General features: G+C 42.4%; 1 protein-coding gene across 3 annotated transcripts in view; it reads right to left on the minus strand.

The window, feature by feature from the left end:
• CEP41 (centrosomal protein 41) overlaps positions 1–13,117 on the minus strand; it is a 20,655-nt gene continuing 7,538 nt past the window's right edge. For 2 of the 3 annotated variants that reach the window (XM_049813770.1, XM_049813769.1), the window contains exons 3-11: positions 12,777–12,824; positions 8,583–8,644; positions 7,453–7,522; positions 6,844–6,985; positions 5,686–5,837; positions 5,300–5,367; positions 4,362–4,476; positions 3,954–4,169; positions 1–3,486 (exon numbers count right to left, since the gene is read on the minus strand). In XM_049813770.1, coding sequence (XP_049669727.1) covers positions 3,338–3,486; positions 3,954–4,169; positions 4,362–4,476; positions 5,300–5,367; positions 5,686–5,837; positions 6,844–6,985; positions 7,453–7,522; positions 8,583–8,644; positions 12,777–12,824 — 1,022 coding nt within the window. In that variant the 3' untranslated portion in view covers positions 1–3,337. Of the gene's footprint in view, positions 3,487–3,953; positions 4,170–4,361; positions 4,477–5,299; positions 5,368–5,685; positions 5,838–6,843; positions 6,986–7,452; positions 7,523–8,582; positions 8,645–11,175; positions 11,474–12,776; positions 12,825–13,117 lie in introns of those variants that run through there. The other variant, XM_049813771.1, reaches the window with a different exon arrangement.

Consider the following 13,117-nt stretch of genomic DNA (forward strand, 5'->3'; position numbering starts at 1 on the left):
TATGTTATAATTTACTTTTTATTAAATTAAACAATTAAAACTCCCAGACTCTATAGAGTTTGACTCTATCTTCCAAACAATACAAAGTCGAGAGTCCAAAACCACATAAATCCATCAAGACAGGAAAGTACATTCAGTTCTTCTTTTGACGCCCTGAATTTGGAGGACCTCAAACAGTTCGGACTAGTTTTGTTCACCTGTTTCAGAAGGATGTTTTCATGCAGCCCAGAGTAGAGTAGCCAGGGATTTCAGATCTGTCTCTCACAGCTGGATAGCAAAATCAAGACATAAGCAGACGCACATGATCCCTGTTCTCATTTCCATTTTCAGACAAATGCATTTTATACACTTCCAAGTGCTCACAGAGCTGAAATACCTCCTACTCGCACGGCGGTGCAACCCGGCATGCTGTACTGGTCCCTGTCTTTCAAGCACATAATAAATGGCTCTTACCTCTTTTGCGCACATTCAGCTAAATCAATCAGGTAGTATCATTTTTCAGGCAACCGGCCTAGGCAAGCTACCAACTGAATTATGCAGGACATACTGCTTCATTCAATGTTTTTATTTCACGATGACATAAAAATAGAGGTGCTGTACAGAAAGGAGTAGCGGACTCAGGACATCAAGATCAGACTATGCAGCAGCATGAGCCACGTTATACCCCAACGTTCAAAGCTAAATGCGGTATTCCTGCAATGCTTCAATACCAAACTCCTTTGAAAGCTTTATTTAACTTTTAGTTATTTTATTAGGCCACCTAAAAGCATCGCCACTCAGTAACTAAAGCCCCAAGAGGTCAGCCAGCTTCCCAAGGCTGCGAGTGAAGAAGAGTGCGGACAAGAACCAGGTCCCTGCAGCTCCTGCTTTGGGCTCAGACCATTAAGTAAACACTTTTCTCTCAAAAAGCAACACAACCGTTCCATGGAAAGCCAACCAGTCTGACCTAGGAGGACAAGCTACTTTGTTCAAAATAAATACGCCTACAACTAAAACAAGAAGGTGGCTTCCAGAAGCGTGATCAAGTAGGAAGGTAAGAAAGTAGAGCAGTTAGTAAGATGGTAAGATGCATCCAGCTTCCTATGGATGGGCTGAAATAAGACACAACCAGACCTATTAGTATTTTTATCTTCACACCTGACCAGCCCGACTCTTACAGTACACACTTACACACACACACACACACTCCCAATGGAAACCCAGGACATGTGTGATCGTTAGTGGATGGATTGGAAGGACAGTTAGTACAAATTAGAGCTGGTTTGTACAACTGAAAGCATCCAAGGACTTCTTTGGGAAGCTAGCAGCTTTAAGTTACCTCCCTGCAATCAGATTTTGTTACGTATAAAAATATAGACGCATATTTGAACATACAGGGACATTCAGCTCTTTGAAGTACTTTGTTCAGTACATTTTTAAATGCTAGCTCTGCCCTATGACCCTCGATTTCTCCCCTTATTCTCCCTCTGGGGATCCCAAAACAGCATCAGAGGTTTGTGCTGATCACCTCACTCTTCTCTGGAGAGGACTGAGGTTATGGCTCTCACCAGAATGAGACTGCCAGTTCCTGTATCAGCACTTCTCTGATTTAAGACTCATGGAGACACAATAAACATGATAAATGTGCTCAGGGATGTTGAGTCTTAAACTGCCAAACTAGAAGTTATGTGCAATTTCTCTAGCCTTGCCCTTTCACCAGAATTATCCCCTGATGATCTGCACCAGCAGTGAATTTTGGGATCTGTTGAAGATTACTTGTCTACTTTAAAAAGGGACAACCCCCCCGCCCCGAAACCCCAAAAGCCATGCACAAAACCCACAAGACCAGGAAGCCAAAGCTGGACCAAGCTGAGCAATCCTGTAGATAAAGGCTAGAGAGCAGGATCTCTCTGTAACCACCTAAAATGTCTCTAGTAGGCAACTCAGCTTTGTCACTGGGTAGTTTCAGATGATTTCCTGGTCACTCAACCAATACTGGTATGGTGGAAGCAGCCAGTCAGTTTGATTTGATGAAAGCTGTGATACTCATTTTCTATGAAGTCTTCATGCCCTGTTCATGCCAGATTCATCGTCCCTGCTAGGTGTTTTAGGGATCCTGGTGAGAGGGCAGAAGAAAATTTCCCTTCAGCCACCCTAACCTTAAAGAAGCTACGCCAAAAACACTAGCAAGGGTGTAACTGGGAATAAATTTCCAGCCTCTATTCAGGCCCTGGAACTGCAAAGCTCTTTGCTGCTCCACTGAAGAATACAGTTTGCCTCCAAGTATCACAAAAGCATTTTACAAAGCAAAATTACGTTCTGCCTCCTAACCTCGACCCACAGCTGCCTGTAAGAGGTTAGGGAAGTCAGCCTTGTCAGCAGAAGGGTGACTGGCTCCTCCATGTACGCCGTAGTTTTCTGCAGTTCCAGTGACGAGCAACCTGTTCTGGCAGGTCAGAAAAGGAGCAAGCTACCAGCGCACGGTGGAACTAAGGAGACATTCTGCCTACACACCAAAAGGAGGAGCACAGCAGATGATTTTGCCCTAAGACTTGTCAGCTAAAAACCAGCACATCTGGCAGACTTACTCTCATTTAGAACCAAAACCACCACACAGTAGCTCTCTGTAACCATGGCAAGGAACAAAGCAGAAAAAGCAGTTAGAAGCTAAACATTCCAGACAATAAGGGAGAAAAGACAGAAAACAGTTATTTTCTTCTCCAGCTCACCTTTAAAAATACAGAACTGTATCACGAACTGTCCATGGGTAAACACAACTGTCAGGTTACAGTGCCATGCTGGGCATTATTTAAAAAACCAACTTTATTACAAATACTTCTGATCATTAGCATAAATTTAAAAACCCCCAAACACTTACGGAATCCTCTCTCCAATGTTTTGGCAAGTTGCTGAATATCTGTATCTCTGCTATAAAACACCAAAGTTTTTGCTCACAGATGATTTCTGGCCTGTTTACCTTCACATGTGTTCTTCTGTTTGCACAGGCACAGCACAGAAGGAGTATGTTACAGACACAAATTCATTCATCCGAACTACAAGCTTCACAGAACCGTTTCTACTGGTCACAGGCTTTACTACCAGTTTCCTCCCTCCCCTACAAAATCAGTTATATCAATTCTGTCCCGACACTGCACCTAAAGGTCAGCCTTGCCAAAGTGATACTGTTCCTGCTTCTATGAAACATCAAACGTTCCACCTCCCCCAGCCTTACCCGAGCTGCCATTTATACACCACCGCTGCTTTTCTCTGCGGATTCCTAAAATGACAAACAGGCTGCACTGCTCAGGGTTCCCAGAACCTGGACATTCATTTATTCAGTGGAAGAAGACACTGCTGCTTATTTCCATGGCCTGTTCTGGAGGCTGCTCCTGCTGAGTGAGCGGGCGGTGAGGGGTGCCATGTTGCCAGCGGTGCTGGGGAGACTGGGGCTGCTCCTCACAGTTGTCACCTTGGAATTGTGGCCTGAAGAACCATGGCTAAGCCGGCCTGTGGAAAAAAAACCCCAAAGATCAGAAGTTGTGTGTGTGATGGAGCACAAGGACACACAAATGATCTGTTGCCCATCACTAGCTCTCCAGCTCTCCCTGTAAACATATAGGCCCATGAATAATTCAGTGCAGGGTTCTGGGAAGTCTCTATCTAGCTGTGCAGGCCTAAGAATTTGAAGAACCTACTAATCACCAGTAAAACCTAAAGATATTTAAATATAGTGGGCAGAACAGTATATGCCCACCCTCAGCAGGCCCAGGATTTTGCCATTGTGTAGCTATGTAAGATTCAAGTTCTCTGGCATTGGCATAGCACAGGTTTTGGTGGATATTCTCAGTCAGTTTGGAAAAAAATTCTTCCTCTCCCAGCAATCTCATGGAGAGAATACAGCAAAGCAGAGGACTGCTGCAGGGCAGGCTCAAGAGCTACAGAAAGCAGCTGCAGCATTTGTCCTGGACTCTTACTGGCAGTATCTGAAGGAATGTGCTCCTCTTCTAGGTAGTACTTTATTTTTTTTAGATCATCTGCAGAAAATCTCCATTTGTTCTCAGCAAGTGCAGGTGGCATTTTGGGAGAGGTCTTTTTTCGGGCAGATCCAGGGGGAGCTGCCAGCTGGCAGGACATGGGGAGCGAGCCGGTGACCAGACCTTCTGGGATCTTCTGGGCAAGGACCTTCAGGCCTGCAGACATAACAGATCACGTTATCAGTGACCACCAGCTAAGATGGGATCAGTGATTTTACCAGTCACAAATAAAACACTCAACAGAGCTGAATATCTAGCTCTTTTCAATTTCCAGCTCACGCAACCCTTGCTCTCTGCTCTCAATTCACCCACTCAAGATCTCAGGGAGTCCTGCCCATCCCCACTTACCTCCAGATAACATAAACAAGTTCTCAAAGCCCCTCTCACACATGGTTGTCGCAGCCTGGCTGGCTAACCTCTCATCATTGTCATACAAGATGATAATTTTTCCGTGTGCGTTTTTCTGATAGGTAAAAGAGCTAAGGATTAATTTGTAAGTTTAAGGTGATCGTTAATATCTTTTAGAAAGAAGGGGGACAAACAAATGGGACTGGCAACTGTGACACTCCCTTCTTGATTTGTGAGTACCAGACAGGAATGCCTTCCCTTCACCAGTGCTTTAAAACTGATTTCTCAGTAGCTGGGGCTTGCCAGGTGCTGGAGAGACACAGCCTAATCCCCAGTGGAGTACAGCCCCTGCAGCAAGCATCCACCACTGTTCTGAAGACTGGTTAGTAACAGGCAATAGCACGAAGCACCTTAATTTATAGCCTCCCCTCTCCCCTGCAGCCCTCACAAGCTAACAACCCAGGAAATTATCAGCTTAATCCTAGCTAATAATCCTCTTTCTGTCCTCCAGAGAAAAGCCAATCCCTATCAAGGCGCTAAGAGGAAGCCAAAGGATTTGACCAATGCATCCCTCAAGAAGCCCAGCACTCCAGCAACAGCAGGGGACAGGTGCCCAAGTAGTATAGCTTTGCCTTCCAGCAGCCAAAATCCCAAGAAATGCCAAAGTCAGGCGGCTCGCTCCCATTGGAGTTAAGACGTGTAACAGCCATGAGGAACTAAAGTCCAGCATCTGATGGTGGCAGCAGAGCCACACCAGGTAATCACAGACAGTGTAAAGGACTTGCCCTCCCACCCTCCTTGAAATCCCCAGATTTTGTTGGTTAAGCATTGTCCTGTTCACAGCAACTGCTATAGCTCCCATTGTCTTTGGAAGCACCCACCAACATCCCCTCAATTTCCCTTTTTTTTAATTCCAGCACTTTATATGTAAAGGATACATATTCCAGAATACTATTTGTATACGGGTTCATGGTTCTAGACAGTGTTGCAATAGGATAAGAGTAAGCTGCAGAGGAGGCAAAAAGAAACAGAAAAAAATTATACAGCAGCTGAACACCAACCATCACACAACCTGGAATACAACTCATGCAGGCTTCTTAGAGTGAACAGACTTGAAAACCCACTGAATAAGGGATTAACATCAGCTCGGTCCCCTCATCCCTTTCCAGGGAAGATGGGTGTACTGGATGGGTGCCGAGAGCATTCTACACCCAAGTGATGTCTACCTTTGGGGAAAAAATGAAGCCAGCCAGAATATGACACAATGAGCGGAACATATGATACCAACTGACGCTAGACTGCTGTGGGATTCTAGCCTCCTCACCTCCAACAATGTGACATTGGTCATATGCATCTCGGTCTCGTACATCCAAAAGTAGGAAGGGGCAGTCAGGATAAGGCAGGTCTTTAGCCTGAGCATCCGCTTTCTTTGGAGTGTCCTTTTCTATATCCAGTTCACCAACACCACTTATCACACTACAAGAGGAAAGAGGAGGTTATGGTGCAAGCTCTCACTCTGAACACTTCCATACTTCTTCACCAGGTCAGAGTGCTTTTCCATCAACTGTTCCAACAGCCCATTTACATGCCAGTACAGCCAGACACCACTTAAAAATGGAGAGATTCTATTTCAGGCTTTCCAGTACATCATAAGAGACTGATTTTATTTTTATCAGTATAAAAAAATAAACAAAGTACAGCCCTGCTATGTGAATATACCGTACTCTTCTGGATCAGTCAAGTCCAGGTGTTTTATGTTGTAAGTGACTTTGAGGTGAGGGAGAATAATTCTCAGAAGCTGCCAAAATGAAGATCTCAGCAAGTCAGACACACTAAATAACTGTCAGTCATCTACTAGCAGTGCTATGCAGAGGTTTCCAATTTCATCACTAGATTGGATACAGGACATGAACAGAAACCTCCAGATACCCTTAGTGGTCACTAAATTGATGGCTTTGATACACAACCACCAAGCCTGTCAGGCTAATGTCTCAACTCTTCTGTTAACATTTGCACAGGTAGAGCAAGGGAAGGGCTGATACAAAGCTTCCTCTTACAGTGTCTTCCTGGGATCTCTGACCTTGACTAGTGATGTATTGGGTTAGGAAACTGGACTCTTATTCTCAATTACAGGACAATCTGTTAAGATCATCAGGAAGGCACATTACGGAGTTTACCAGAGCAGTTTATAACATGGATTCTCGAACCCAGGGACCTGGATCAAATCCCACAAACATATTTCCTTGTCAGCTGTTTAGACAATCATCAGGTGGCAACAGTGTTGGGTTACAGGCTCAAACCAAACTCATTCAGACAGGAAAACCTGCTAACCCTCTCTCTCACTCATATCCCCGGACCTGCAAAATCAGGCTTTAATAAGAAATACAACATAAATCCACTTAGTAGCAATTTAAAATAACTAGCTGGATAAAAATAATTATTTGCTAAGACAGGAAGAAAATTATGTATTATTATCAGGCACCTCTGCAATGTGGACCGATAGGATTCCCCAGCTCCTGTGTTGTTTATGAACAGGACCGGACTAGGTGTCCCATCGGGGCCTCCTTTCCCATTTGTCCCTGCTGTGCCTTCAGCATCTGCGTCTGGAGCAGCAGAATCACCATCTTGGGGAGAGAACAGGGTACAAAGAGTTAAAATGCTGCAGGAAATAAGCAGGTTTTAAGCACAGTTTCTATTCTTAGAAGAAAGTGTGTCTCTTAAAGACAGCCTTATCCTCATCCTCTTATAAGGATAACTTACTGAGAGCCTCATATTAAAAATAACAAAAAGTGCCATATGATTTTTAAGGGCTCAAGATCTCATTTTAAGAATTCAATAAAAATGTAATTCTTGATGCATGATATCTAATGAGTTACTACAATAAACTTGGCAGAACAAGGCCTTTTTTATTTGCAAGACTTTCTGTTTTAGAAGTGTTTCTGTTCCCAAAGTGGAATGGCTGCAGGCCACAGGTTAATTTATTTTTTCCTCCTGACTTGCTGAATAGTCAGCTATGTCTGTCAGGACACAGTTCACCATATGACAGTGTTCTACAGCTCTCTCTCTTTGTGCTTACAATAAATATTGTTACCTTCCAGCTTGTGGATCTCCTCATTTGTCACTTCTAAGGTTTCATCAGATAGAGAGGCAACCTGGATGACCTGCAGGAAACAAAAGCAAGCAATGATATCTTGATACGCATGCAGCGGTGTCAATGAAAGACAGCAGGGATCAGCTTAAGGAAAAACAATCCTCCAGCCAAAACACATTTAAGTCAATGCAACTTCTACTGCAAGTGTGTCCTTTTATTAAACAAAAGTTGTAGCAAAAAAAAACCCAAACCCAAAAAACACTCAACCTTAGAATAAAGAAAAGCCAGATATGTGGTAGTAGCAATATCAAATACGAGAATGTTTTCTATTTATGAAGTTCAGTCACTGGCTGCAACTGAAACATTTCAGAGCATACACTACACTGGCTAAAATCACACATGGTTAATTGGTTTGCGAGAGCAGACCTGAGATATTCACATACTAAATCAGTTAATTAGACCAGTAAGAGTTACAGGATTGGTCTTAACCATCCAGGCAAACTGAAGATATGAGTTTGCACAAACCCACTCCTTCAGTATCTGCAAGTTTAACTTTCCCTTTCCTTCTCTCCTTTGAAGACAGCTTGTCTTTTTCTAGTTTTTACTAGTTTTCTTGAACTAACATGTAAGCAACACACAGCTCTATCTACTGGACAAATTTTCCATTTGTTAATATTTTGATTCATTACTTTTAAGTAAAAACCTATGCAGAAAGCCTTGAAGTCACAACCTTCCCACCTTCTGCAATTAAACCTGCTATTAAGGAGGGCTTCAGGCTGTGACTGCTTGACACAAAGCTCTATGAGATCAGATTTGAATGCTACTTTACATAGCCCTTTTCTTTTGTAAGAGGCTCAAAGATCCTCTTAAGTTAATGGACAAAAAATAGGGAACAAATTTCAAAGACACAGTGACCACAAATTTCAATTTGCAACTAAATGCATTTGAGTACTCTGAAAAAATTGGATCGTTTTGCTTTTATTAAGGGAAATCTATGAGGGCAGGAAGAAGCCAATACAGAAGAATTACACACTAAGGCTACATAACTACATAGGAAGATTTAGACAAAGCAAAAACGCTGTTCATAAATGATAACAACTTTCAGAGGCTAGAGAGGGAACTATACATACCAACTGGGCAAAAGTAGTCACTTTCAGTCTTTTAAACAGCTCATCCTTTTTATATCTGTAATCTTCAAAAACAAAACAGAAGAGGACAATGTAAATTTTCAGTTAATTCCCAGCTTTTGCAAATGCCAGGTAATGGGCTTAGTCCCAGCTATTCTCATAGACTCTCTTCTCCAACAAGGCAGGATTTCTGGGCGCTAAGCTTGCGCTGAAGGATCAGAGCAGCAAGCCTGAAGACTTTGTGAAAAGTAATACCAGTTATAAAGAGAGATCTTGTCCAGATATGATTGAAGGGGAGAAAGCAGATTTAGTTGCTTTTAGACTCAAATGTGTATTACTTTGTGTTTTCTGTTCTTGCTGGGGGAAAGAAGCAGTTTCATGAGTTTATCACCTTGCCTGCTGTTCTTCTGAAGCCCTCTACGGTCGCAAAGCCTCTTAAACCAAAGATTTAATTTACCTGAATTTTTAATTTGTGAAAGTTAGAGCAGAATCAGAGCATAGCGGCACTGTATCTCAGACTGTGTCTTTTCAAATACTAAGCTAAACATGTATGTTTAATCGTACCGATTAAAATGCTCCAGGTTTTCTTACTTTATGTGACAATTAAATTCCGATTCCTACAATTTGCTGATACGGATATCTAAAGGAATGGATAACTGACAGAAGCCGTTTAAGGCAGAAAACCAAACAGCAGATCGGTGTAGATACCAGCTTGAAGCACACATAATTCCTATGGAGAAACTGGACTAATTGACTCTTAAGCCTGAAGACAAAGCTTAGGTAGCAAGAAAACTGAGCATTCTGTTGGAACGACTGGCAAACAACCAGAGCAGAGATTAACAGTGCTAAGTAAGTGATGACAAGGATGGAAGTCTGATTGCATACAGATACTCAAGATGTGTAAACACGAGGAAGAGAGAAGCCTTCTAGTGTGAAACAAAAGGGTGTATGTAGTAGGAGAGAGAAGCTGAGACGAGTATCAGTAGGAACATCTTGATATGAAATAGCTTCCCATGGGAAGTAATGAAAGCCTCGTCCTTTGGGAAATTTACAGCTAGAAAGAAGATAGCAGAGGAGGGAAGAAAAAGGGCCCCCCCCCCCCCCCCAAAACAGTCAATCCTGCACTGGCAGGGAAAGGCAAAGAAGATGAACAAAATTCCTCCCATGTCGGGCACTGCAGCCGTAACAGAGTTCTGTATGCAGCTCTTGAAGCCATGCTCTAATGAATCTAAGCTCCCTCAAAAAATAAAATTGCTCCTCCTTTCTTTTCCTCCTCCTCCCTTACTAGGCTCCACCTCTGAGGTAGCAGATTTTTATTTAAAAAAAAAAAAAAAAAAAATCATTTGCATTTTTCTAACAATTCTAGTAACTACTGGAGGATATTCCAAACTGGTCTCTCTCCAGCTGTTCAGCTAAGAGGGCTAACAATGGACTACAGGACCTTTAGCAAATCCAGCCAGTTAAGCAATTCTAAATCCTCTGAAACCATCTGCTGAATGCTCCATTAGCTTAAGCAAGGGAAGATGGGGAGAAGGGGGAAGGGCTCCAATCCATACTCCTGTAACCATCACACAAAAAATTACCGCAAAATTAGCTTATGGAAACTCTCAAGCTGACATGTGTTTAGAGAAGGAGCTATGCGAACGCTGGAGGCCGAGATGTCTTCCCAATACAAGCGGTGATCATGTGCTTCCTGACAGATGTTCTACTTGGACAAGATTCTCTGCGTACACAGCCTGTGGGCACATTACGGTTGCAGGACAGACGCAAAAATAGAAATTGTGAGTTTTCATCTCTGGGGTTTTTTTTATTCCTACCCCTTCCCTCTTAAATATGCTTCCTGGAGAGGTAGGCCAATTAATTTTCAGCATTCAGAGCAAGCAGAGTTCCCAAATTCAACGTCCTACCCTATATAATTGTTATTAGACTGCAAAGCATGTGCCTACTTGCTACTCAGCAACTTGTCTTAGAAAAAAGAAGCCCATCCAAAATATCCCAGTGCACTGCAGTGTGCACTATGCATTTCAAACCACGGGTCTGAAGTACAAGACCTGTGCATAAACTAGATTTCAGAATGTCAATTAACTTGAAAATGACCCTCACAGTTCTTGAAAAACCACCTGGTTTCAAGCCTCAAGTTCAGGTTGCTAAAGCCTCCCTTTAACTCAAAAATAACAGCAACAATTATCTTTTATACAGCTCGTTTCATCTGCCTGACGAAACCCATGTGTAGCCCATGTCCAAATGATTAAAACTCCCCAGCCATGGACAAAAAGAGCCCTCAGTCATGTGAGGAGCAGGAAATAAACTTAATTTAGAAGGACTAATAAAAGCAGCAAAGCTTATGAAGCGCTGGATGTATATAAACACTGACAAAGCAGAACTGTTGTCACAGTGCTCATACAATACGGCTGCTGGATGGTTTCTGCCCACCTCGAGCAATGATTATTTATCCCAGAACAAGCTTTTTTGACCTAGATCTTGCCTTTATCACCCAAAATTATTTCTACCAACAAGAAACACCAAAAGCCTCCCAGCAGTTATCTGAAAGTTCAGAAGAAGTGCTGCTTCCAACTACAAAAGCAACACGACATACCCGGTTCTGTCCTGGAAGGTCCATTCGAATTTTCTGACATTTTTTGCTTCAGTGACCTGGTCTGAAGCTGTAATTATTGTGTATTCAAGGAGGTGCTCCTCAGGGCTTCGGAAATGAGTGAAGCAACACCAGAGAAAAGGAAGAGGCTTGGTGTCTCTCCTCAAGACAATCCACCAAAGGGCAAATCATCGTGGTTCCAGCTCTCTTATGTTCTGATTCCACAGCGGGCTCAGGGTATTAAGTCCCACTCTCTCACATTACACAAGAGACAGAGAGTTGACTGTACTGGGTATTTAAAGTTGTGTCCAAACGGTGTCATCTATCCATGAGAAAACAAGGGGGAGAAGTTTCTAAACTGCCTGGGAACACAAGGTGTCTATTCAGCACTGATATAATGAGAAAGTTTCTACTGGACTCCAGAACCACGATTAAACAAAAGAAGTCCTACATGAAACAAAATCAGATTCACAGCAGAGATTGAAAACCAACTACACCCATACAAGATTTTCAGCATAGATAAAAGGCGATGGCAATCCAGTGTTAAGCACTGAAATCTTACTCAGTCAACACAGGATTTTGGAAAGCAAGGTCACTTCTCTTTTGATATAACCCAAAGACCCATGGTTTTAAAAAAAACACCAACAAAAAAACCAGCAACAAAGGACCATTTTGCACAAAGCCGAGCACAAATATATTCATGTGACAGTTTAGCAACCTCCTTATAATATGAACACTGCCACTGTAGAGGAACACAGTAAGTGGGTCTAAGAACTAAAACTGAACATTCAAAAGCCTAATTAATCCTCATTAATGGGGACGATTTTTCTTTTACAACAATAAGTGCAGCTTTTGGGTTTAATAGCTTTCCTGGCTCTCTATGTGAAAATAATCTGGACAGTAGCTGAAAATAAAGTAGTAAAACATAGTCTTTTTAAAAAATTTTTACTAATAAAGCTTATTTTCAGTGGGAAAACAGACTGTTGTAAAAAACAGTTAGGCTTTCATTAGCCTGAACAACCTGACGTCTTCAAAATATCAGTGTTTAGTTCTGGTGAAATCAATGAGTTGCACAGGAATGAGCTTCAATTTTTCCTGTCCTGGAGTATTCTGATAGAAATCTAAGTAAGCTAAAATCATACAAAGGTAAGAGATCTCAAGTTCAATCATTTTGTTACCTAAAAGTGAAATAAAGTCTCAGAAGTGCAGTCTGAGTCTTCCCAGATGAGTCTAGTCTAGTTTTCTTAGTCCAGAGACTTCCTGCTGTCCACTCAATAACAAAAATTGCACAAAGAAGGATCTGGAAAGACTCCTAGACCTGTCTGCCTCGTTTCTTAAGTTAAATCTGTGAAGCACTGTAAGAGACAGAGAAATAAGGCGCAGGACAACGCAGAAGGCACCCAGCAAAGAATCACGGTGGAGCCATCTTTGTATCCTACTCCTGCCTGTTTCTACAGTTCATTCCTGTAAACGGCTGTGGGAAGCATTGGAGTGGAGATTTCCAAGCAATGGAGGGCCTGGGAGTCAACCCCTGCTCCTCCATGCTCTTTCAGTTTTGAACTAACCCACTGCAAGTTACACTCTACTCCTCTCCAGATACTTACTTCTTTTGATCTCTTCCAACTTCTCAGTGTATTTTGTTAAACTGTTTCCTGTAACAACAACAACAAAAAAAAATCAATCAATTCGTTACTAATGTTTTATTAGTGATTTTCTTCAGCGCTATTAAGCCTTACATTTTTTTTCTGAAGGCAAGATCAGACTATGATCACAAATGTTTGTTGTAGATCCTCTTTTGCCATGACAATACAAGGCAGCCATAAACCAAGAGCACCACGATTTTCCTCCTCATGCTTTTCTCTCGCAAGGAAGGCTGAGCTAAATAGCCAAGTCAGCCGAAGGACTAGCTGGACCCTGGCTGCCAACCACCTCTGGGAACAGGCAG

Source organism: Accipiter gentilis, chromosome 11 (genome assembly GCF_929443795.1).
Source record: "Accipiter gentilis chromosome 11, bAccGen1.1, whole genome shotgun sequence".
Classification (NCBI taxonomy): Eukaryota; Metazoa; Chordata; class Aves; order Accipitriformes; family Accipitridae; genus Astur; species Astur gentilis.